This window comes from Andrographis paniculata, unplaced genomic scaffold (assembly GCF_009805555.1).
Source record: "Andrographis paniculata isolate CXL003 unplaced genomic scaffold, ASM980555v1 Contig69END, whole genome shotgun sequence".
Classification (NCBI taxonomy): Eukaryota; Viridiplantae; Streptophyta; class Magnoliopsida; order Lamiales; family Acanthaceae; genus Andrographis; species Andrographis paniculata.
Window position 1 is genome coordinate 5,079,144 of NW_026137605.1, and position 27,363 is coordinate 5,106,506.

At 36.2% G+C, this 27,363-nt stretch overlaps 1 protein-coding gene and 1 pseudogene across 3 annotated transcripts; both read right to left on the bottom strand.

Moving 5' to 3' along the window:
- Positions 1–240: 240 nt before the first annotated feature.
- LOC127263953 (xyloglucan endotransglucosylase protein 1-like) lies at positions 241–2,699 on the bottom strand (annotated as a pseudogene).
- Positions 2,700–8,364: 5,665 nt separating this feature from the next.
- On the bottom strand, positions 8,365–23,370 carry LOC127263474 (lipid phosphate phosphatase epsilon 1, chloroplastic-like). Of its 3 annotated transcripts, XM_051292515.1 has the most exons (6): positions 22,794–23,364; positions 10,121–10,467; positions 9,762–9,987; positions 9,589–9,662; positions 9,323–9,460; positions 8,365–8,582 (listed from the first exon to the last, which is right to left on the bottom strand). In XM_051292515.1, exons 1-6 carry the CDS (start codon positions 22,888–22,890, stop codon positions 8,535–8,537), a joined length of 930 nt encoding a protein of 309 aa, XP_051148472.1. In that variant the 5' UTR covers positions 22,891–23,364; the 3' UTR covers positions 8,365–8,534. The 3 variants fall into 3 exon arrangements, with proteins under 3 accessions (XP_051148472.1, XP_051148471.1, XP_051148470.1); XM_051292514.1 differs by lacking the exon at positions 8,365–8,582 and having other exon boundaries at positions 9,190–9,460; positions 10,124–10,467; positions 22,794–23,370; XM_051292513.1 differs by lacking the exon at positions 8,365–8,582 and having other exon boundaries at positions 9,190–9,460; positions 22,794–23,360.
- Between the last annotated feature and the right edge of the window lie 3,993 nt (positions 23,371–27,363).

Consider the following 27,363-nt stretch of genomic DNA (forward strand, 5'->3'; position numbering starts at 1 on the left):
TCGTATTGTTACAAAATTTCACCATTCATTTTTCAATTTTTGTTGTTTTTTCTACTATTCAACTTTTATATATAAATTATTTTTTCTTATATAGTATATTCAAATTAACATCCAAACAAATAACAACGACGACAATAATAATAATAATAATAATAATATCACAATAAATAATGTTCCACAAAAAGATACACAAGAAAAAATCCACACCGTCAATCTCTAACTCGATCATGTCTGCTTTGTCTATGTGGCACATTCTGGCGGAAACCCTCTAGGAAATTGTTTTAAATCAGTACAATAATTGTAGATCATATAATTTGTTTGCACCCATTTGAGGCGTTCTTGTCCCGTCACATCCAATTTTTCATTGAACCACGACGAGCCACTTTGATTCGTAGTAGGGCTAGAATTACAAGATGATAATGAACTAACATTGGCGCTAATGTTCGGGTAGGAAGCCATGAACGGGGCATGGCTCCAATCTGTCTTGACCAGACCACCTCTAGTCGCCCAATCGTCGGCGTTCCATAAACTTGAGTATATCCTCATTGCTTGATTTTTTGGATACATCACTCCCATGGATTCTAAGTTCTTAAATTCTCTTATAGGCGTGCCATCAACATAAATCTAGCATTGACAATAGAGTGTGTTCACATAAATAAATATGTTTTTTATGATACGATTTTTAATATATATAACATTGTTATTATATTATTTTATAAAAATTAACAATTTAACATAAAATACTATTTTATATATTATCAATACACTTTCTCGTATTTTACGTAAAAAATACCTTTAACTAAAATACTATGTTTGCATATTAAAAAATGTCAAACCCTTTTTATTTCTACTTTTGGGATATGAGCAAGTTTGCAACTTTCGGTCGACACCATTTCTAAAAATCTGCCAACTGCACAAAGTTGACCGAGGTGCTGGTTTTGGATGTATTTTGCGTGTCCCACACTCGATGGAATAGGACAAATGTATGTGCGTTGGACAGAGGAAATGTAGGAGAGGCTGTATGTATTGTCCTCTTGTACTGCATAACATTTATTGCCCTGATATACTGCCCCAAAGTTGACACAGTCAACTTTGTCTCTTGTGTGCAATGTTTGTATTTTGTGTGCTGTTTTTGTTTGTATCATAACTGAGACACACAACACATCGAATCAATATTCTCTCCACTTGTTAAAGTGTTGAGAGAATTCATCAATGGAGGATTGAAGACGAGAAGAAGGATTCTTGGAGTCAAAGCCGAAGAAGATATTCATCCGGTAAACAACCTTATTCTTAGCTTGGTCGCTGGCCTGCTGGAGTTGTTGCGGTGTAGTAACAGCTAGTACATGAGAGTTTGTATAAAGTAAATGGAGCTTGTGTAGAAGATAGGTTGGGTAGTTGAATTTGGTGTCTTATATGGTGTAAACCAAGTGTTTGGTTTGGTTAAGACTTCTGGATTGGAATCCCCCAAATGTAGGTTGGAAAACCGAACTGGGTAAACAAACTTGGTGTGTTGTTGTCTTTCTTTCTGCACTTATTCAACCATCAATTTGTGCACAAACACACACTTCTATTATAACCGCGAGAGAAATACGTTGTAAAGTTGTGTTTACGTTTAACGTTTCACAGTTCCGTTGTGCAAGTTACTTGGAGGCATTGGACCTGTTATTAGATCATCCACCCGCGATTTCCATCACCCTAAACAACACATATATAATAGTATATTGTGAATATATATAATTTACGTAGTCACACATTTCAGTCCAGTATGATTTTTTTATTTCAATGGAAGTGAGAAAAAATATCAAGATCATAATAAAAAGAACAATAACTTTCCAATTTGAGTAATGTGATCAAAGTGCCATAAAATTGAGTGCATGGTCAAACATCATTCTAAAATTAAGGATCTTTTCTTTTGCATCAAATTCTCAGTTCTTTACTATTTGGACTCAGTGTTCTCCAAACAATATCAATTTTTTTTTTCTCACAAAACATCTCATCAAACCAAATATTTTTCCAAACCAATCAAAAGAAACACACCTTAAGTTTCACGACTATCTTAAGCGTGCATGTGTTTGTGTTTTCATATGTATTATGGAAACATATAAAAAGTTATAATAAAATATATATGTAAATACATCATATTCCATGTTTTTTTTTCCTTTAAAAAATTTACAAATTGGAATAATTTGTCCCAAAATCTAACTTTTTGAATGTGTCTGAAGGACTAAAAAATAATAATTGAGCCCAATTATATGGCTAAAAATTATATACTTGTTTCATGTCACGACGAATCGAATATAATATATGTGTATAGAATTGTAGGAAATATACTCACGTGATTGTTCGAGGATTCCAAAGGATCGAATAAGTATGGAAGTTTGAAGTTAGATCAAACCAAAGGTAGAATTGTTGTTCTCTTCCACCCTTTCCTTGGGTAAACACATTACTATGCAAAATGTACGGTTCGCTGCTTAAATTTCCCAAGAATTCAAAATGTATTTCATCGGGTGTTGGCCCTTGTGAAGACAACTGTATGCATTTGTAACAATGTTATTCGACTACTTTGAAATTATATTAAACAATTGCAATAATTGATTTTATTGGTATGTTTTTTGTCCAACCCATAAGACTCGAACCCGAACCGATTTGTGAACTGACCCGATCCACCAAAATATAATCTGAATCCAATCCTCTCCCATCAGTTAAGAATTCACCCTTCCCCCAAATTTTTTCCTATACCTATGTGATAAAACCAAGTTTGAATCTCCTCATTTGAATCTCGTATGTTCCAATCCCATCGCTTTCTCAACAGGTTTGCTTATATCCCTAAACTTCTAGGTGTTTATTTTCTTCCCATATCCTCTCTATATATATGGGTTTGTTCTATTCTTTAAAGAACCAAGTGAAATTGATGTTTTGGGTATTCTTCTGTGGATGTTCTTTTCAACCTTATCCCAGCTTAGTTAGTTCGATTTCTGTCCATCAGTCCGGGTTCTTTGGGTACCAACAATCAAAACCTTGTGGTGTCAGCATGAAGAGTTGGAGTTTAGTGAAAGTGGTGGCTGTGATCTGAGCCTACTGCTTCGATCAAATTCTTGTTTCAAATTCTTGATTCTTTATTTTGATTCTTGAAATTACTTAATCTTGTAATCCACTAATAATTTATGTCGAGAATATTTATTTTTCAGATTTACAAGTGTTCCAAATCGATCCAAAACTCAACATTGGTATAAGAGTCTTGGTTAAGGATTGAACACGAGACTATTCTGCAATTCTATGGGTGAATCAGAAATTGGTAAAATTGCCCTAGATCGGTAATGGATGGCTAGTCCTTGAACTTCTATATGTTGAATAATTATAGGTTATCGTGATTGATTTTATATGATTAATTGTGTGATACTACTATCACGTAACTGACTGCTCCAAGAGCGAGTAAATAGCTGACCACTGATAGTTAGTGAATTCTTGTCTGACATACTTGGTTGTATGCGTGAGTTGGCTATTATGTACCAAACTGCTCTAAAAAAGAGTAGGTAGTTGACCACCAATAGCCATTCTATGTGACCGTGTGAAATATTTGTCAATATGTCATATATGTCTTCTTTCAATATTGCACCATTCAATGGAAAAATTGATTTTTCAATTTGGCAACAAGAAATGAAAGGACTTTTAGTAACTCGAAAAGTTTCCAAAGCAATTGATGGTGATTATAATGCGTTAATGACTGATGAAATAAAGGCTGAAATAGATAAATATGCTTATTCTCTTATTATCTTGAACTTATCTGATTCTGTGATTAGAAAAGTAGGAAAACGTAATTCTACAAAGGAATTGTGGGAAAGATTAGAAGAGCTATACATTGAAAAATCTTTGCCAAACAAACTATTTTTTACTCGAAAAATTTTTCCGATTTAAACTTGATTTGAATCGAAACATTGATGAAAATTTAGATTTTTTACAAAGTTCAAGATATAAAATAGGCAGACGATAAGAATATTGATGAATATACCCCTATTATTCTTTTGAATGCAATTCCTGATTCTTACTCAGACGTTAAGTCTGCTATCAAATATGACAGAGATGATATAAATCTTGAAACTGTCATGAATGGATTAAAAAGCAATGAACTTAACTTGCATGCAAATAAAAGTAATAAACATGTTACTGATGAAGTGATGTTTTCTAGGGGTAGGTCACAAGTCATAAAAAAACATAGAAAATCAAAAGAATAATGGAAAGAGCAATGAGAGATCTAGGTCTAAGTCTAGGCCTAAGAACAGAAGGTGTTACAACTGAGAGGAACCCAATCATTATGCTAAGTAATGTTCACGTCCGAAGAACTTTAGAAACCAACAGAATGAGCATGCTAATATTCCTATAGGAAATGAATATGTAGGAGATGTTTTCATGGCTAAAGGATATTGTGGTGTTATTAATACTATATGTGCTAACGAGTGGTTACTTGATTATGCGTGTACTTTCCACATGTCTCCTTTGAGAAACATTTTTCTAACTATAGATCTGTTCCGCATTCTAGTGTTTTAGTCGCAAATGAAAATTTTTATAAAGTTGTTGGTATAGGTGATATATGTTTAAAGTTCGACTCTGGCTATGTGTTAAACTTAAGGAATTTTAGGCATGTTCCTGATTTGTGCAATAACTTGATTTCATGTGCTGCATTAGATGAAAGATGATTAATAGGAAAATGGAAATAATCTGTATGTTGCTTATGAGGAACCAAATTGCATGTCAAATGTGAATTCTATTGTTAATGATAAAACTGAATTGTCATAGAAGATTAGGTCACCTTAGTGATAGAGGTCTTGAAATCTTAAAGAAAAATAATTTTCTTGGAAATGATAAGATTACTACTGTACCTTTTTGTGACTCGTGTGTTTATGGTAAACAACATAGGGTAAAATTTGATTTGTCCCATGTCCCTAAAGTGCCTAAATGTAAGGATGTAGTTGAATATTTGCATGCTGATATGTGGGGTCCATCTCATGTCCCTACTCAAGGAAAGAATCGTTACTTTCTGTCGATAATTAATGAATTTTCACGAAAAGTTTGGATTTTTCAGTTAGAACAAATATCAAATGTCTTTGAAATTTTTCAAATATGGAAAAAAGTTAATAGAAAACCAAATAGATAAGCGCATTAAATTTTTTAGAACAAATAAGGGTCTTGAGTTTTGCAATAAGTGGCTTGATTGATTATGTGCTAAATCAGGTATAACTAGACATAAGTCAAGTTATGCTTAATGAGTCACTTTTGTGATGATTCCTAGATCGACCTAGTAGTATGAAATCTTTCGGAACCTCCTAACAAGATTTAATTAGTTGACCTATATTCTCTTTTTAACGAAAGTCTACACTAGTCGTGTTGAGAGACAATAATTTTATACTGGCATCAACAATGAGTGATAGTGATATGAAGAAACATACTATCTTATTAAGACTATGAATTAATTGAGCATTGCATTTATTATATTTTGATGTAATTTTTATGAGAAAAATATCTTATTTTTATCGGGAACCATAGGGGCTGAATAATATTTATGTGTTTGAATAAATATTAAACATACCGGAGTAAAATGTAATTGGAGAGCAAGTACAGGATGGTGCATGTCTATCAAGGAAAATGAAAAAAATACATCAACAATCTTCAAGGGAGCAACATAGCGGCCAACCTAGTAATCTACTATCTCATTACGAGGTATGTCAGCTTTATTCGAGCTCATAGTATAGGAAATTAGATCTTGGTCTTTATAAACATACTTGTAAAGATGTTTTACAAAATTGACGTTTGTACATACTTCTATGTTTATATGATAGTCAAATTGAGAGATGAAATATTATAAGGTACCACTCAACAGTTGTCAAAACTTCACCCATGTACATAAACAACATTTTCATTATTTTGTCCCAGATGCTTAGGACAAAGTATAAGTTGTTTCATAGACAAATCCAGGTAATGATTTTTATCTTGGCCATAACTATTTACACATTCATAGGATTTTGAAAACCACAAGTATGGGAGTTCTGCATATATGAATTTGGTGTAACTTAGTGGGTTGTATAATTTGAATTGTGAAACATGATAAGTAGAATATGTGCATGTAGAAGACCTCTTTTTTTTTAAACTCGATGACATATGAATATGGCTGCACTTTACCTAACAAGTCCTATTTGAAGAATTCATTTTTAGTTCTTCAAGTTTATTTTTAAATACATGAGCCACAATGTCAGGTCTGCCAGTCGATAGTTCAACGTGTATAAGAAATGCTTAAATGTCAGCCCATTATAGATTACAAGTGATAGTAAGGAAGAAATTAGGCTTACCAGTTTCCTGCACAAGATCCATAGCATCCATATACCTCTACTGCATACCATGAGGACAACCAAAGAAGGAATATGAAAGAAAAAATTGTTATCCAATCATGGATAAAGGTTCATCTTGAGATTGGTTAAAAGCATCTAGCATGCCCTACATGGTCATATGGTGGTGTTGGTTCTGCATTTGTTCATAACGGTAAAAATGCAGCCGTTGAGTTTCTATTTTTATGCATTGGTCGGTAACATATTTTTGCAATAAACGGCTAGTATGCAAAAGTAAAGAAGGTGTTGTGGGGCATACTTAGAGGCGATATGCTTAATATTCTCTAATTGATACATGACTCTTGTCCATCTTGTGCTTATTAGGTCCTAAGTGCAATCTTGTGCTTATTAGGTCCTAAGTGCATAAAATCAAACAAATTAGCCTGATAAAATTCTTTAAGAGAAAAAAAAAAAGCAACAATGAGTGTACCTTTATGTCATAATTCATTTATAAATAGGTTTTAACATAAAATGACTATATTGATACAGTACTTGTTGACAGACCTGACAAAGATGAAGATGCGGCAAAATATTTCGCAATACCTGGATGTCAAGAATAGTTATCAACCTTTTTTACATAACCATCAATCGGATGCACCTGTGGTAGGTCCATCGATGGTAAGGAAAAGTTTCCACGAGAAAATCACACGGTCATTTACTCACAATGGAATAATAATTCACCACATAAATAAAATTCATTCGGTTCGGGTGCCACCAATAGAGATGAATGATGAGAAGACAACTATAGTAGAGAATAGTGCACTGGCAAGATAGTAAAGTTTCAATAGATATAAAGGTAAATATAAAATAAATTAAGAACTTAAAGCTTCGTAAAAGATAGTGAAAAATACTAATATATTGAAAAAATAAAGAACTCAAAAAAATAAATAAAATCCAGAGGATATACATAATTATTAGGTTAGTTAATCAACTGTTGTTTGTTTACTACTAAAGTACAATATATTCCAATAATTGAGATTGCAACATTAGCTGTAATAAAATAAAGTTGCAAATAGGAGGTAAACTCATGCCATTTAAGGGCATAAATTGTAATTTTCAAGGCAATAGAAATTTGCACCATATATTTGGGCCCTTACAGTTCCAAGAGTTAATAAACTCTTATTTATCTAATATATATATTTTTGGGTACGACTAGTATTTCAACGTTTGAGCTGGCCGAACAAGCCAACTAATTTAAGCTCTTTAAGTACAATATAAAACATAATAGCAACCAACTACAATAGTAGTTAGCTTGCCCAATAAATATATATGTACAATGCAATTTACAATAATTCATAACGGATAAAAATGGTACTAAAATACTCAGTAAGTTGAGATGTAGTAAATTTACTCACGGGAACTATAGCAACTCTACAATGCCGAGGCAACAAGTTTAGCAGGCATAATACAAAGCTTATAATAGATGAAAGAAGAGTTACACAAGAGAAGAAAATAATACAAATTAATAGTTCAATATCGCATTTTTTGTTTAAGGAGCAATTAATCAAATTTATTGGACAACCTGTAAACGCATATGGGTCAATTTTTTCTACTTAATACCATCGTTATCTCCGTCCTCTATCCCTTCTTCTCCCTTACCATTCCTAATGGGAATACTGAAATGGATTAAAGAAGAATCACTTAGGAGATAGAAGAAAATAATACAAATTGACAATTCAATATTGCCTTTTATGTTGGTAGAAACGATTTATCAAATTCATTGGACAACCTATAAATAGATCTAGGCCGAAATTGTCTTGAATCTCTTATTTGTCTTTGTCCTCAGCCCCTTCTTCTCCCTTCCCTCTTCTACTTTATTTGAATGTTGTTTTGATGTTGAATTTCTACCAAGAACTAATCCACCAGTAGAAAACGCTGAAAATGTCTGGATCAATGGCAAATCTCTTCTTTTCAATATAACAACATTCAATGGTTTTTGAGTTGTCTTCTCCATTGCAGAGAGAGGAAGGAAATCAGTAAATCGCGATAGAACAGGTTGTAGAAATCGATATTATTAGGATTTTGAGCTAACAAATTGGTAAGTTGTTCATTTGGTAGGATAGATGCAACACAAAGAACAAGAGTCCAGATAACACATAATTTATCTTAATATAATACAAATATATATCATAACAATAAAGAGTGCATGAAATACTCCTATTTAGACTCTCGATCAATTTTCTTTAGAGTCTTGATCCGTGTTGTCTGAAAAAAAAAAAATCATCACAAATTTGATTTTCTCAAATCAACACCATAATTGTTGCCTTCCATTATATAATGTATATTGTACCTTAACATTGACATGTAACATATTATAAACAATCAATTCAAACAAACGCTATACCAACAATTAGACATATCTAATAACTATTCAAAAAATAAATGTATTTGTTATATTTAAATAAGTGTAAGATTATAAATAAATTAAAAATTATTTATACATTATTAATTATTAATATGACAAGTTTAACAGAAATAAAAATACAGATCAATCAGACTATGCCATTCGATCCGTGTTGATAGAATTTCTAGACGAAGGTCCCACAAAATATAGATTTTTAATGGCAATGACTACAGTTACCATATTATGGTGTTTTGTATTGCCTTTCTTTGAACATGAGATTATTCTTTTTCGTTGCGATGTCAAAAGAATACAAATCACACTACACATCATCGGCCCCGATTCTTCAAATTTCTAACATATAATTTCAATATTGAATATATTTCATTATTGCACAAAGTCTTAGGATGACATGTCATCAACCTTCCTCCATTAAAATACATGGTAAAGCTATGAATTGTAGCATATGAATGAATGAAACCCATTTTATTTAGTTAGCATCCTAAACCATCATATATTTGCTTTGAAAGAGTGAATTATCAATTATATAATGGATAAAAGCAAAAATATAAATGGTTGCACCAACTACAACTACTATTCTGACCCACAATAAAGATGTGAATGAATGAACCACCAAGGCATACCACCACCAAAACCACAAAATGGCGAAAGCAGATCCAACAACGGCTCCAGCAATAACTTGCTCACTTGTATGAAACTGTTGGGAAACCCGCAACCATGACTGAGAATATTTACAAATCATCAATTAATAAGTATACATCCAATTACTTAATTTATTCCAATCTTAATGGATAATGTGAAGTCAGCCTCAGTGAAACAATTAATTTCTTCTAATGTCTAATTACTTACAAAGTATGAGGCAACAACGAAGAGCATGGTGAATAAAATTGCAGTAAATAAGTTAATCCCCCATCGCTCCATAACTGCAATCAAATAATTAATGTATGTCAAATACAAAAAGCAAGGTTTTAAGAAACACTATATATACATATATAGTTGATAATATGTATTAGGTTACTTACATGAGACATTAAGAAGCGTGAGCATATAAAAGAATGATTGGGCGTGGGAAGACGGCATTCCCGGGTCGGATCTTAATCTTGAAACGGGTCTCTGTTGATTGAATAACTTTTTAAGCGTAATAGAGAGTGCAGTATTTACAACAGCACCCGTAGCAGCCCATAAGGCTTCAGCATCATGGCGCCACACAATTGTGGCACCGATCACTATTGAGACAACCCATTTGCTCTGCACACCATTACCATTACCAATACCATACATCAATTATATATTCTCTACACAAGTAAGTAGTATACTAAGTTAAATAACATGTACAACTGTAATGAAATGAAATGAAATAAAGACAGTAATCTTAACTAACCACCCTATTGAGAAAAGCTTCGATTTGAGCAGCTTGTGAATCTCCCCCCAAACTTTCGTTTCTAAGTATATGATGGATTCCCAAGTCACTTTCCACACTCGGAACTCGATTCCCATTCCCAATGCTATTTCCATAAACCCCCATAAAATTAGTTTTTTTATTTGCTCCCCAATCCCAATCCCAACCCCATGTCATCTTCATCTTCATCTTCATCTTCTGTACTTCCCTGATATGCACTCCTCCCCCTCCCCCTCCCCTACAAAACCCTAATCTGAGTCTATCCATTTCTTGAAGCTTTCTTTGTTGTCCTTCACGGACTCCGGCAGCAGCACCCAACGTTGGCAGCCCTAAACAAATCACTGGCATTTCTTCAATAAAGATTCAATCTTGGATTGTCCGGTTATATGATGAGTGGAGGAAAACTACAAGTTACAACCTAACCAACAGCTTATTAATTATTTTATGCTATTAAAATAAGAAAGATAATATGAAAAGGGCATCTTGTAAAATGTAAACGAAGGATTCTTTCAGCAGGAGACAATATTTGAATTAAAATCATCGAAATAATATTTTAACATAAACCCAAAATTTAATCATTTATGCATTTTGTACTAATAATTTTGGCGGCTAGCTGTTACCAAAATTTTTAATCTATGATAACTAAAGGCTTCTTTCTAACATAAACCCAATATTTTATTATTTATGCATTTCATACTAATAATTTTGGCATCCAGTTGTTACCAAACTTTTTAATAGTATGATAACTAAAGGCTTTTCTCTGACATAAACCCAATATTTTATCATTTATGCATTTTGTACTAATAATTTGTGCGGTTTTTTTAAGTTATTTTCTAATTTTCAAAATTAAATCTGATAAAATAAATTGGTAGAATTGCACAAAATTCACATGTAATTTTACGAAATTGCGTCAAATTTCTCGTACTTTCAAAACTGCATTAAAATTCCTTATGGTTTCATAAACTATGTGTCTAACTCCCACAGTCATCCTTATTTAACGGTGTTTGATCAACACGTGCCAAACTACGAATAAGTTTCGGAATTTCCATTTCAAAAACCGTGAAATTATAAATATATTCATTCATTCAAAGTTTGACAGCTGGTTGGTTAGACGCAGAGTTTATTAAACTATGAGAGAGTTTGATGCAATTTTGAAACCTCATGTATGTTTCATATAGTTTTGTGAAATAAATATAATATTTTGATATGTAGTTTGAGGCGCTTTAAAAAAAAAAAACACGCCCAGACCTTTTGAAATAAATCTGATACACCAATTTTCTCTGAAACACGTTGGACCTTTAAAAATATATCTGAAAATACGCCCAAGTCATTTTAAATATGGTAATGCCCAATTATAATCTAAAATATATCTAATAACGTCCAACCTTCTAAAAAGTACGCCCAATTTGCAACATATTTGAAAATGCCCAACCTTCTGAAAAATACGCCCGAACCTTCTGAAATTATGTTATAACACCAACACCTTGTCTGAGTGTCCTCCATTCTGTGCAGGCGAATTTTGCATCAGCCCGGGCGATTTTTGCATCAGTCAAGGTGACTTCTACATTAGTCCAGGTGATTTTTCCATTAGTTCAGACGACTTCTACATTAGTTCTTGTGACTTTTGTATCAGCACGATCAACTTCTATATCAGTCCAGATGATTTTTGCATTAGTCCGAGCACCATCTATATTTGTCTGCACACCCCGGGCATCCCTACACCCTATCTGGGCGTCCCTACACCCTATTTGGGCACTCCTACACCCTACATGCACTCTTGTACATGGATAATCGATATTTGATCATTGACAGCATATGTGATCCAGGCGAACTATGGCTTAGGATCCTAAGCGCTCATCGACTCTAAACTCCATTCGAGCGCCACCCAATCTTTGCGTTTTCTAATTTTAATTTGAATTTTGTGGGGTAACATAGGCCCCCTGTTTTCATATGGCTGAACTTGTTGAAGCCATATGACAATAAATAACATAAACTCAAAAGTCGAGACCCGCAAAGACTTATTTTAGAATCTATCGTGGGGTACTGTTTGAGGATAGAAGAAAAATTATCGTTACGCCATTGCTCAATCGTAGCCTCGGTTTTGGTCATAGTAATCATGATCTTGATTGAAAATACAAACCTGAAAATGCCGTCCAGCTGCTTTTATAAGTTCTGGATTGTAGCCGATATGTTAGTTTTTTGTTATTAGGGTCGGCCCTATCTCGGGCTGGGTATATTCATCCGGAATTCTGGGTATATAAACCGACATAAATCCCAAGGCTTAGATTTAATCGAGGATGTGGTCATAATCAGTTCTATGTTTTTCAAGTATAATATTAATTCATATAGTTCAGTGTTGTGTTCGAAAGACGTCAGATCTACTTTTGCCACCTTAACCTTATTTTTGTCCCAAAATTGTAATTGTTGATGAAGAGTGGATGGACCGTAATAAGACAAATAGATCCAATCACTAACTTCATGAATGATATTTTTAATATTTTCTGACTTAGGTTGTGAAATTCATCATTGCGTCCTTGGTTTTTGTATGACTGATACATCTAATTGGATATCTGGTTATCATGCCGAACTATACATTTGGTCATAGTATTGTTAAGCAACACACAACGCTTTCTTTTTGGAAATCATTGGTTCGTCTAGTGTTGGACGAAGTCATCCAGTGGGATTCTTGACATTTTCGAGGTCAAGGTGCACTTGCTCAGGTGTGTTTATGCCTTTTCCATGGGGCCATCTTGTTGGTCTGACAGTGAGAAAATTGCAAAAAATATATCCCACGTATACCCCATTATCACTTTTATCCTGTATTTATCTAGCTGGCAAAATATATCTTACATATTTGCAAAAGTCACTATTTCTGTCCTTTATCCGCGTGTGACGTTCAGACCACGTGCAGTGATGTGCGATCACGCGCGACTATGCGCGATCAAAGGATATAAATGCAACTTTTGCAAACATGTGAGATATATTTTGCCAGTGGGATTAATATAAGAGAAATGTGATAATGGGGTATACATGAGGGATATTTTTTGCAATTTTCCCGTCTGGCAGTAGTTCTGAATTATAGACGTACTCAATTTTGGTTTTACCTTTGTCACACTTGTGTGGAGACCGTCCTCGAGTTACTATGTCATCCCAAAGGGATACTTCATCTGGTGAATTCGGTCGTGTTGTTATGGTGATGATCTTAACCTTAGGGAAAGGTTCATTATTTATTTTCATACCGGCAAGTTTAAGACGTCCATTATTCAAAGATTTTTGTATAGTTATCCTAAAATTAAGGAAATTTGTAGTGGCATGTCGAATTGAATTATGTCATTTGCAATATATTCGTCATTTGATTTCCTAAGGCAAGGCTGATCTCTAGCCTTATGGATTTGGATTTGGCCCTCTTTTAGCAGTTCGTTAAAAACTGCATCAGCCTGCGTAATATCAAACATACAATTCTCATTTTGGAGTTTAGGTATGTCTTTACCTTTGAGGGCTTAAGATTGGAGCAAGTGTAGGATTTTCCCGTTACAAGCTCTGTTGTTGCCTCCTCAATAATGTCTAGGCATTTATACCCATCAAACATATCCTCGACATTAATTAGTGCAACTTGATGTCCAGAGTATTTGCTTCATATTATATATATATATATAAAGATGTTCCAAACATGCGATCTTGGTTGTCAATTGTGCCAAACTTTGAACTTCGTGAGCCATAAGTCTATCTCGTAAATGCAGAAATATTTTCCTAATTACAATTTTGCAAGTTCGGATTCACTATTGATGACTGGGCATCGAGCCTTAGTCCATCTTAGTTTTTTTATAAAGGACGTGACCGATTTCTCAAACTCTTGCTTTGTTTCCATAAGATCAATTAGCATAGTTTCTGGTATGGGACTGTAAAATTTGATATGAAATTCTCGCTCTATTTGATTCCAATTTTGTATGGATTCATTGTAGATGGATGAGTACCATGTAAAGGCTATCCTGGTCAAATTTAGAGGAAATAATTGCAGTTTGTAAAATTTATTAAGAGACAATGGATTCCAATTATGGAATTCCAACATAAGGGATTCCGGAATTCTAACTTGTCGGGACAATAATTAATTGTTCTTTATCCACTCCGAAAAAAGGTTTCTGGTATGCAAGTCCGTGTAGCCCTTGGCCTCGGGCATCAAGGTGTTGGTGTATGGCATCTTGCACTATTTGCACAACATCAAGATATTATTGGGCAGGTTGTGCCACATTTGTGGAATCCACTGTGGTGGCTTTAAAACAGAATTACGTCTTTGAGCCGCTGGTGCCTGTCGATGGTTAACGTAAGGTGCTGCTTTGGGGATGTTTCCGTATAGTAGAGTGATCTGTTATTGGTGAGTGGACTGCGAATATGGCTTGTTATTTTGTATCGGCACCAGAGCATAATAGCTCTGGCCTTGTGCCGTGTTTGGGCCACACCATAAGTTTGGGTAGTGTGGTGTCTATAAACAATGGTACAAAAAATTATAACCATTATTGGCCGTGATTCCCCAACTCGACCTAAGTAAGCGACCACAAATGATATGTTTCGACACCACTTTTGATTTGGGAAGGTGATGGGGTGTTTGCACTCGCTATTTGTTGGGCTATAGCCAGAAAGCTGTGAATGAATTTTTGGTCAATCCCTTCAGATAGTACGTTTGTACTACTGTGGGTGGCCAAGTTTGATACTTCCTGGCCATTAAATGATGTCGGCCTCTCCACCCGAGTCAAAATGAATCCTTTTGAGATGGATGCTTGGGATGGTGGAAGACCTAACAAGGTCATGTGGATGATATTGGTTTCTTCTGCCAATGTTACTTTCTCGGAATGAGCCATCCGGCGATGTATTAGTCTTCTTGATCGTAATCTAATGAATTCAGAATAATTTTCCGTGAGGAACAAATTATTGTCTTACTAGGCGTGCCAAATTGTTACCGTGGGTTGAAAATTTTAAAACGAATGATAACCAAGGGCTTCTTTTTGGAGGATTTAGACTAATTAAATTCTTAATTCGTACCGAATGCAGTGCTTAGACTTTGATTGTAAATAAACTAGGAAAGAAGAACCTGGGAAAATTATAGGAAATAAAAAAAAATATAAACTTGTATTGAGATATGTGAATCTAAGTTTTACAATGATATATCAACCTATTTATAGAATCTAAACAATCTTACGAATAGACACGACGTTATGTTGTACTAACAACGCGAAGAGATGAGATCCCACACTTTGGTATAGAAATAATTACAATTAAATTATTTTCTAAGTTATTTTCTAAATTTCCTAAACTTGGAAACCATCCAATTTTGTAAATTAGATCAGATAAAATAAATATAATATTATAATATATAGTTGGAGGCATTTTGTTTTAAGAAAAAACAAGCTTGGACATTTGAAAATACGCCCATGCCTTTTGAAATATATATGATACGTCAATTCCCTTTAAAACATGCATGGCCTTTAAAAATATATCTGAAAATATGCTCAAGTCATCTTAAATATATTTGATAAAGCCCAGATCATCTAAAATATATCTGATAGGGCCTAGTCTTCTAAAAAATATGCCCAAACAATCTACAATATATTCGACAATGCCCAACCTTCTGAAAAATATGCCTAAATTATCCGCAACACATCTTATAACGTTCATCCTTCTGAAAAACACACCCAACCTTCTGAAATTACCTTATAACAACAACACCATGTTCGAGTGCTCTACATTCTGTGCAGGTGACTTATGCATTAGCCCGGGAGACTTCTACATCAGTCCAGATGACTTTTGCATTAGTTCAGGTGATTTCTGCATTATTTCAAACGACTTCTGCATTAACCCGGGCGACTTCTTCATCCACCCGGGCGACTTTTGCATTAGGCCGGACAACTTGTGCATTAGTTCAGGTAATTTCTACATCATTCCAAAGGACTTATACATTAGTCCGGGCGACTTCTACATTCACCCAAGTGATTTCTGCATTAGTCCGGTCGACTTCAGCATCCACCCAGGTGATTTCGGCATTAGACCAAGCGAATTTTGCATCAGTTCGGACGACTTTTGCATCAGTTCAAGTGACTTCTAAATCAGTTTAGGTGACTTCTAAGTCAGTCCAGTCAACTTCTGCATCAGTCTGAACAACTTCTATAATAGTCCGGGCGCCATCTACATCTTTCTGGATGTCCCAAGCATCACTACACCATATCCTGGCAGCCCTACTGTCACGGTCGGACTTTCAAGCGGACACATGGCGGTGGTTTTCCTATACTTAACACTTTTCATTATGCCAAAGACTTCACTCAAACTCACTAGCATCTTCTAGAAGGTTCCGGAAGGTGGTAGAACTTGGCATTAATGAGGTAGTTGGGAGTTGATGGTTGATTGTTGGTGGATTGTATTTAATTCGGTAGTTAGGAAGATAGCATTTACTCATTTGGCTTGTATAAATAGGTGCTTGCACCTCACTTGTAAGTATCCAAGTCTTTAGCAATCAAAAGCATTTCTCTCCACACTTTCTCTCTCTAGTTTCTCTCTCTAGAAAGCCTTTGGCTTTTGTGGTGCTTGGCCAAGTCGGGAAGCCTGCTTTAGTAGCCGACGGGAGTGAGTTGCTAAGGGGCGCACGGTTACTTCGAGTGAAGGAAGTTAACCCGTGACACGTGGTATCAGAGCAACGATCTTGGCAAGCAGTGGGAATGTCGGGAGAAAACGACGGGAACGTGTCGGATGGAAATGCTGCGGGATTGGATGGACGCAAGGAGAGACGGAGTAGGTCTCAGGAATTCATTGCGGAGTTGGAGACACGGGCGGTCAAGCTGGAGCTTGCCGTGGGGGAGTCCATAGAGCGGTTGGACACCTTGGAGACAAACATGGGCGAAGTCGAGAACAACGCCTTGGCGGGACTCCACGAGTTGAGGAGTTTTGTGTTGGAAACTATCAATGCGTTGAAGGGTACCATGACAGCGTCCCTTAATGAATTGAGGGTGGAATTCAAAGCCATGACCGCGGTGGAGTTAGGCGAGTTGCGGGAACACACGGCTTTGAGGTTGGAATGCCTTGAGGAGGAACGAGCCTTGTTCAAGGCAGCCTTGGAGAACGGAGGCGGCACCAAGGTGCGAGAAGGTTCGCGGATTAGAGCTCCGGAACCTCCGAAATATTCGGGTAAGCGTATTCCTAAGGAAATCGATAATTTCTTTTGGTCCATCGAAAATTATATGGATGCAGAAAGAATACGCGATGATGAGGACAAAATCAAGACGGCGGTCTTGTATTTGTCGGATGATGCGGGTTTGTGGTGGAGGAGGCGCCACAATGATATTGCCCGAGGGGTAGCCCGAATCGATACGTGGGAAGAATTCAAGTCCGACTTGAAGGATCAATTCTACCCGAAGAATGCCGAGGATATGGCCAAAAAGAAGTTGCGGGACCTCAAATATACGAGAAGTATTAGGGAGTACATCAATGAATACACATCGTTGATGCTTGAACTCCCCGAGATGGTCGAGAAGGATCGGTTGTTCAACTTCATGGAGGATTGCAATCATGGACGACAATCGAGTTGAGACGCCAAAGGGTCCAAACATTTGTGCCCAAGAAGGTGATCAAGGACAAAGGTGGGGGAGTGAAGCCCTACAAGCTGACGAACAAACCTTTCTTTAAGGGTCGGGAAAAAGCACCCGAGGCCGGTGCGAAAGACCTGAGTTGTTTCACGTGTGGAGGGCTACACTTTGTTAGGGATTGTCCGAAGAGGAAGGCTCTCAATGCTACCACCGTAGTCCAAGAGGAGCGGGAGAAGCCCGAAGAGGCGAGGTTGGGAGCAATGAGAGTCCTCAATGCCGTAAAGGCAAGCGACGAAATGTTCACGGTGCCTACGGAGGAGGGACCCGAGGATGAACTCATATATTGCGAGGCCAAGGTAAACGGGGTACCTACGAAGGTCTTGATGGATTCGGGAGCATCTCGAAACTTCTTGTCCAAAGACAAGGCGACGGAAATGGGTGTAAAGGTGACGAAGGGAATTGGGTGGATGAAACCGGCGGATTCAGCGTCAAAACCAATCACCGGCATGGCCAAACAAGTCCCGGTCCAAATTGGTGGATGGCACGGCAAATTGGACTTCATGGTGCTACCGATGAGCGATTACAAAGTCATATTTGGTGTGAAGTTCATGAGCGAAATGACGGTGATCTTCCACAAGACCAAGTCAATGAGCTTCACGGAAGGTGACGTAAGTGTTCATGTTCCTTTACACGTTGAGAAAGTTAAATCGCATGTTTTTTCGGCTATGCAAGTTTCGAAGGGATTCAAGCGAGGGCACGAGACGTATTTCGTGGCTCTCAAGGAGGATGACCCGTCAAAGGGTCAAGATGTCCCGACGGAGATCAAAGGCGTGCTAGACGAGTTCGAGGACGTGATGCCCCCCGAATTACCAAAGAAGTTGCCCCCGAGACGAGAAGTCGATCACGAGATCGAATTGGAGAAAGGGGCGAGACCTCCGGTAATTGGTCCATACCGGATGGCCCCGCCCGAATTGGAGGAACTTCAAAGACAACTAAAGGAATTGTTGGATGCCGGATACATCCGACCGTCGAAAGCTCCTTATGGCGCACCGGTGCTTTTCCAAAAGAAGCAAGACGGGAGCCTTCGGATGTGCATTGACTACCGGGCGCTCAACAAGGTGACAATCAAGAACAAGTACCCGATACGGTTGGTGGCGGACTTGTTCGACCTCTTGGGGAGGGCCAAGTGGTTTTTTAAGTTGGACTTGCGGTCGGGATATTGGCAAGTTCGGATTGCGGAAGGTGACGAGCCAAAGACCACTTGCGTAACGAGGTACGGCTCCTACGAGTTTTTGGTTATGCCCTTCGGCTTAACTAACGCCCCCGCTACCTTTTGCACTTTGATGAATACGATATTTCACCCATTTTTAGACAAGTTTGTTGTGGTGTACTTGGATGACATAGTCATCTATAGCGAGTCTCTAGATGAGCACACGGAGCACTTGCGATTGGTGTTCCGGGCCTTACGGGAGAACAAGTTGTATGTGAAATTGGAGAAATGCTCGTTCGCTCAATCGGAGGTGATGTTCCTTGGACACAAAGTGAAGCAAGGCGAGATCTTGATGGACACAAAGAAAGTGCGGGCAATTGTCGAGTGGGAACCGCCTAAGAACGTTTCCGAACTTCGGTCGTTCCTTGGGTTGGTGAACTATTACCGGCGATTCATTGCGGGATACTCGGCGAGGGCGACGCCATTGACGAACTTGTTCAAAAAGAAAGTTGCTTGGGAGTGGGGTGATGAGTGCCAAGCATCCTTCGAGAACTTGAAGGCGGCGGTCGTGGAGGACCCAGTACTTAGGCTCCCGGATTATTCGAAGCCGTTCGAGCTTCACACGGATGCCTCGGACTATGCCATTGGAGGAGTGGTGATGCAAGATGGGCATCCCGTGGCGTACGAGTCTCGGAAACTCAACGACACGGAGCGGAGGTACCCGGTCCACGACAAGGAAATGTTGGCAATCGTCCATTGCCTTCGGACGTGGAGGCACTACTTGCTCGGGAGTCACTTTATGATCAAAACGGATAATGTGGCGACGAGTTACTTTCAAAACCAAAAGAAGATCACCCCGAAGCAAGCACGGTGGCAAGACTTTTTGGCGGAGTTCGACTACACATTGGTGTACAAGCCGGGCAAAGCTAATGTCGTGGCGGATGCGCTTAGTCGGAAGGCTTCCTTTGCGGCGATTACTCAAGTGCAAGGGGACCTTGCCGACCGAATCAAGGAGGGATTAGCCGAGGATTCCTTAGCCACGAACTTGATAGAAATGGCTAAGAAGGGCACGAAAAGGAAGTTTTGGGAAGAGAATGGCCTACTCTTCACGGTCGGGGATCAACTATTTGTGCCACGGTGGGATAATCTTCGGCGGGATATCCTTAAGGAGTGCCATGACTCCAAATGGGCGGGACACCCAGGTATTCATCGTACAAAGGCATTGGTCGAGCAATCGTTTTATTGGCCTAACATGCAGGATGATATCAATGCCTACGTGCGGACGTGCTTGGTTTGCCAACAAGATAAGGTTGAGCAAGCCAAACCGGCGGGACTTTTGGAGCCATTGCCGATTGCCGAGCGGCCGTGGGATAGTGTGACGATGGATTTCATCTCGGCGCTACCAAAGTCGAACGGATGCGGATTGATCATGGTGGTGGTCGATAGATTTTCCAAGTATGGGACGTTCATACCGGCGACAAAAGATTGCAAAGCCGAGGAAGCCGCCCGACTATTCTTGAAGCATGTGGTCAAGTATTGGGGAGTGCCGAGATATAACATTAACGACCCACGCTTCACCGGGAAGTTTTGGAGGGAGCTTTTCAAGCTCTTGGGGTCGAGTCTCCACTTCTCGACGAGCTTTCACCCGCAAACCGACGGCCAAACCGAGCGGGCGAATCACTTGTTGGAGATATACCTCCGACACTTTGTAAGTGCCAACCAAACCGATTGGGCTCGTTTACTTGATGTTGCACAATTCTCGTATAACTTGCAGCGTAGCGAGTCTACCAATCGGAGTCCTTTCGAGTTGGTGACGGGGCAACATCCGACGATGCCCCACGAGTTGGCACGGGGATACGAGGGAGCGAGTCCGGCGGCGTACAAACTTGCTAAGGGATGGAACGAGGAGCACGACATAGCAAAGGCGTACTTGGAAAAGGCCGCGAAACGGATGAAGAAGTGGGCGGACGACAAGCGACGTCCACGGGACTTCGAGGTCGGGGACCAAGTGTTGGTCCGAATGTTGGGGAGGAATGTAAAGGCGATCCGTCAAGTGCACAAAGGCTTGACACGGAAGTACGAAGGACCGTTCGAGATGGTGAAGAAGGTCGGAACCCGATCGTACCGACTCAACCTACCCGACAACTTCAAGATCCACCCGGTCTTTCACGTGAGCTTATTGAAGCCGTATCACAAGGATGAGGAGGATCCGTCCCAGAACGAGTCACACCGCGCTCCACCGACGACGACGGTATCCTACGAGAAAGACATTGCGGAGATCATGGCGGATCGTGTGATGGGCAAACGGGGGACACCCTGTTGGACCGAATACTTAGTCCGGTGGAAGGGCGAGCCGGATAGCGAGGCGTCATGGGAGAAAGAACAAGACCTATGGCAATTCAAGAACCACATCGAGGCGTACCGAGCGAGCACTTGACGAGGACGTCAAGGTTTAGGTGAGGGAGAATTGTCACGGTCGGACTTTCAAGCGGACACTTGGCGGTGGTTTTCCTATACTTAACATTTTTCATTATGCCAAAGACTTCACTCAAACTCACTAGTATCTTCTAGAAGGTTCCGGATGGTGGTAGAACTTGGCATTAATGAGGTAGTTGGGAGTTGATGGTTGATTGTTGGTGGATTGTATTTAATTCGGTAGTTAGGAAGATAGCATTTACTCATTTGGCTTGTATAAATAGGTGTTTGCACCTCACTTGTAAGTATCCAAGTCTTTAGCAATCAAAAGCATTTCTCTCCACACTTTCTCTCTCTAGAAAGCCTTTGGCTTTTGTGGTGCTTGGCCGAGTCGGGAAGCCTGCCTTAGTAGCCGACGGGAGTGAGTTGCTAAGGGGCGCACGGTTACTTCGAGTGAAGGAAGTTAACCCGTGACACTACGCTCTATTCGGGCGCTCTGGCACCCTATCCGGGTGTCCCTTCACACTATCCAGACGTCCTGCACACTGTGGGGGCGCCGGTTGATCCGGATGACCTATTGACCTGCAATCATAGGCGGTCCATATTTGATAGCTGATAGACTACGCGATCCAGGTGAGCGATGACTCAAGTTATCTGGCGCTCATCGACTCTGAACTCTATTCGAGCACTGCTAAGTTGTTGCATTTTCTACTTTTAATTTTAAAGATTATGGGATAACACTAGTATTATGCAAATAATGTATTTATAAAATTAGTAGGGTGATGATTGATTATTTATTCTTTGATCAATATTAATTATAGTCATACAGTTGATACTAATCGGGTAGTTTAGGTAATTAATAAATTTGATTAAACGATATTTTAATTAAGAAGAATTTAATTATATTAATTATTTATATTATATTTAGAAATGTAAATTTAATTAAAGTATAAAAACACCAATAATTAATTATTTTTTAAATCTTATATGTTCGAAATGATATGATGTTCATAGTTCATAAAAATGTTGTCATTACAACAATAATATGATGTTTCATCGCAAGTTTCCTAATTCATGTTTTATGAAAATACTTTTTTTTATAATAGCAATATGATGTAGTACTGTGAAAAGCGTAATATATTCATTATTTATGCAATAAGTTTAACTTTTAATTTTCTAAATAAATAAATTCTTAAGTAACCAATTTTTATCATAATTAATGGATTTATTTGTAAAAAGAATAAATATTATGATTTATACATTAAATTTTTTAGAAGATTTTTTATATAAATACTTAAACATATTTTTTATAAAAAATTGTTTCATTATATTTTCTATAATATAGTAAAATATATCGATGATGTACATATAAATTAACACAAGTAAATATTATTATAAGTTTCAACAAACAATAATTTATAATATAACTCATTTAATCAATTTAATTCCAATTAAACCTAACCTTCAAAGCAACCACCCTCACCCCCAAATATTCCTACTCCGCAAATCGCGATCCCCAATTCTCGATTCTGTCTCCATTGCTTGGTGAAGTCATCCATTACTGTCGCATTTTCTTACAATTCAAACTCGATTTCCCACTTTCTTCGTTGTTTCTATCAATCACTTACTCCATCACTGTCGATTTTAATTTCTGAAATATTGGGAGATGCTAGAACTTGATGAAGCCCAATGGCATGAGAAGAATCACAACCCCTCATCTCCCGTTTCCGTCTCCATCGCCATTGCTGGGTGATTTCGTCCATCGCCTCCATCGTTTCCAAACTGTTTTGGCTTAATTTTCACCAAGGCGAACTCATCTATTGTCGCCCGATCCCCACTCTATCGTCATTGACTGCAATGATCAAAATCAAAGAAGATGTTGAGAAGTCGATGAAGCTCAAGGATACAAGAATCACCTTCTTACAATTCCTATGTGTGTCCAAGAAGATGGTCGACATGAAAAAGTAGAAGCTTTTTCGCCCAAATTGCGATTATTTGAGGTATTTCATTTAAAAGGAAATAAATTAAAAAAAAAACTTTTTGTTTGTGAATCGAATGATTATAAGTGTAAAACCCTTTATTAAACTATTGAGTTATTGAGACGTCAACCGTAAGTGTTTCATATATAAATATATTATGACGTGAGAACCAACTACTTTTATAGTGACGAGGAAGAATAGGTATGACTACGCTATTGTATAAGTGTAAAAATTATGTTAAAAAATTATACACATTTAATAAGATGATGCCTCCATTTGATGATATATATATATTAAGAATGTGATGTCTTATATAGATATATATAGATATATATATTGTGTATTATTTAGGATATTGATTTAAAATTCTTTTGTTTGTAATCTATTAATATTATTAATACATTCTTCATATCTCTTACAACAATTTGACACATTCTATGTCTCATAATTATTAACACATTTTTATTTTTAGTAAATTTAGTAATATTAAATACACTTAACAAATATAAATTAACTTAACTGTAATATCTTACATGCAAGACTCACTTAAAATCTCTTTGTTTTTATATCTCTCATTAATTATATTTATAACACGATCTATTCAAAATTTCTTTATTTCTATATATTTTCAATAAATAAATATTTTATCTGCACTTAAAACTCTCTATTCAAAATGCAAGACTCACTCAAAATTAATTTTTATATAATTGTATTATATAAATTAACTTAACTGTAACATTTTATATACAAGACTTACTCAAAATCTCTTTATTTTTATATCTCTCATTAATTAAATTTATAACATCTTACAAGTAGGATGTATTCAAAATTCTTTTATTTCTATCTCTTTTCAATAAATAAATATTTTATCTACACTTAAAACTCTCTATTCTTTTTATAAGATTAGTTCATGTTAACAATAAATAAATAAGAATAATTTTTATTTAATTGTATTATATAATATTTTATTTTATACAAAATGATATTATATATTTGATTGAGATACTAATATTTAAAATATTTAAATACATATTCTAAATTTCTTTTAATTATATATATTAAAACTTTAAATGATAAAAGATCAGTTTGCAGGTTCATTTTTGTAAAATTACAAAGATGTGTGAGTTGTACGATTGTTACTGCAGTTGCCCAACCACAGCAAGGAATTCAGGCACGAGTTTTTAAGTTATCTTTGACCTTCTAAATGCATTAAAAAAATTCTGTAGCTGTAACCGTTAAAATAATTACTATGTTAGAAAATTATTTCTCAAGAATATCAAAATCGTTATCGAAAAACAATAGGGATTTTTTGATATGCTTGTTCACAATAGAGAGGTTTTCACTACAAGAAATTATCAATTTTGTAATAAGATTTTTTCGTTCTTAGATTCACTTTTTACGTTAGCTACGTGAAGTTTAAGAACGGAATTCCGTTACAAATATAATGGTATTGTGCTTGAAATTATTCCGCTTGAAATTATTTTGCGAGAATATCAAAATCCTTGTAAGTTGAAGTTTCATATTGGTGGTTTTCCATGAAATTAAATAATATTCTCTCCATTTCAAAACAATAGGGATATTTGGGATAGACGCGGAAATTAAGAAATAATAATCACTACAAGAAAAAATCATTTTTGTAACAAAATTTTTTTGTCTCTAAATCTACTTTTTCCGTTACCAATGACATTAGAGACGGAATTAGGAACGGAATTACGTTAGCTACGTGAACTTTAGGGACGGAATTCCGTTACAAATATATTATTTTTTTGTAGTGAATATTATATTGATCGTGGGTGTAAAAGTGTTTTTAAAAGACCAAAATTTTTCTACTTTATGTAATTATTGTCAAAATGTGGAGATATACAAGAAAAAAATCATTTTTGTAACAAAACTTGTTTGTCTCTAAATCTACTTTTTCCGTTACTAATGACATTAGAGACAGAATTAGGAACGAAATTACGTTAGCTACGTGAACTTTAGGGACGGAATTCCGTTACAAATATATTATTTTTATGTAGTATAGTTCTATAAAAATGTGGGGAGTTAGTTAACAAAAATGGAAATGCGACTATTGTTTTAGAACAGACGAAAATGACAAAATGAGACTATTATTTTGGAAGGGAGAGAGTACTTAAATGATGGTTTCTTTATCTGCATAGTGCTATTCCGATACTAATAGGAACCAAATTCGATGACTTTGTCCAACTCCCACCAAACATCTAATGGAATATCGTCACTCAAGTAATATAAACTTATAAACTCTCCCCGCCATTCGAAATTATTGATATAAAAAGAAAGTTTAATATTATCATCATAAATTACTACTTGATCATTTTCTTGGTAGTAGTCATTATTTCTTAAACAAAAATTTCCAATTCCCTTTAGGACAAAGGTATCAATCAAATCAGTATCTGTATCTTAATTTAAGGTGTAATGAACATGAATTGGCAGATGTGATTGCAGAGTTTTGGTTGACTTATTTGATTCATAGGCATGGCTGCAATATTTGTTTAGTTTCGAATTGCACTAAAGAAAAAAATAATATATTACTAAAAAAAAATCCGTGAGTACTCTCTGAAAAATCTGTGAGTAAATTGATTACTCACGAAATTTCATCTGTGAGTATTCTGTTAGTAAATACCTCGTAAGTAATTCCTCATGAAAAAAATCCGTGAATAATTTTGTTAATAAATTACTCATGATATTACTTACGGAATTTTGTCCGTGAGTAATTTTCTCATGTAATCACTCACGGACTTTATCCATAAGTAAATATACTCACAAAACGAATTTTGAATAATTCCGTGAATAAAAATCGCAAACTCCCTTATTTGCCATGGAATGATTCCATGAGAAATTCCATGAGTAATTTACTCATAAATTTTCTCTTGCAACATGTCAATTTTTTTAGACGAAATAATTTACGTGAGTAATTCTGTGAGTATTTTTTTCGACTCCACAAAAATTTATATTTCGAGTTATCCATACCTGTCCAAAACCATATATTGTGATATCACATCCAAACCATAACATAAATCACACCAAGCCAAATATCTAATAAACAAAATATGATAGAACACTACAAAAAATTAATATATTTGTAACGGAGTTCCGTCCCTAAAGTTCACATAGCTAACGTAATTTCATTTCTAATTCCGTCTCTAATGTCATTAGTAACGGAAAAAGTAGACTTAGAGACAAAAAAGTTTTGTTACAAAAATGATTTTTTCTTGTAGTGGAATCATATGATATTTATAAACATAGTTCCGTAATTGATGGATACCAAGGAACAAATCGATAGGTTTAATTTATCCGCAAGAATTTAGAAGCCACAAACTAATATGTAATTCCAAAGACCTGATTTGAAATCAATATGTAAGGAATTACTCACTCATACGTTGAAATTAAACATATGAGAAATGCACGTTTTCAATGCAAAAGATATATATTTAAATGCAAGCAAAAATTAATATGAAAATAGATACAAGAGCCTTTATATAGAGGCTAAGCATAGAGGGGGACAATGCGCTAACAACAAGCAAATTGACAACGCATTCTTGTAGAGAATATATTTCCAATACAATTAATTGCTAAATGTTCCTATAAAACTAAATTATCAACATCAAAATAATGACAATATATTCCCAAGTATATTATTAATATCACAATAATGACAGCATATTCCTATAAATAATTTAGTTCTAAGATGATAAGGTAATTCATTATAAAAAATAAAGAAGAAAAAAAAAAAACAATGTAAGCAATGGTATCACGGTGGGATGACACATTTCTTACCCTTACTTGCTATTGAGGGTAGTTTTGGCTTGGACGCTGTTGTTAGTTGTGGTGCCCTTTGATATATATATATATATATATATACCTTATTGTTTTTCTTCAATTGTCTTTTTAATTTGAATGGTTTGATGCATAATCTTCTCAAAATCCATGTATGAATATATCTCCAAATTATTTGCAATTTCTTTATTAACCCCAATAAAGAAACATCCATGATTTATTTAGGATCATCGGCTTGCTTTAGAAACATCTCTAACT

What these genes read in the sequence shown, in the direction of transcription:
- LOC127263474 (XM_051292513.1), bottom strand. Translation starts at nt 22,890, where the DNA reads ATGGATGACTTCACCAAGCAATGGAGACAGAATCGAGAATTGGGGATC. An exon ending in AAGCTTTTCTCAATAGGGTG is followed by an intron (nt 9,988 to 10,120) that starts GTTAGTTAAGAT and finishes AATGGTGTGCAG; the next exon opens with AGCAAATGGGTTGTCTCAAT. An exon ending in CACGCTTCTTAATGTCTCAT is followed by an intron (nt 9,663 to 9,761) that starts GTAAGTAACCTA and finishes ATTTGATTGCAG; the next exon opens with TTATGGAGCGATGGGGGATT.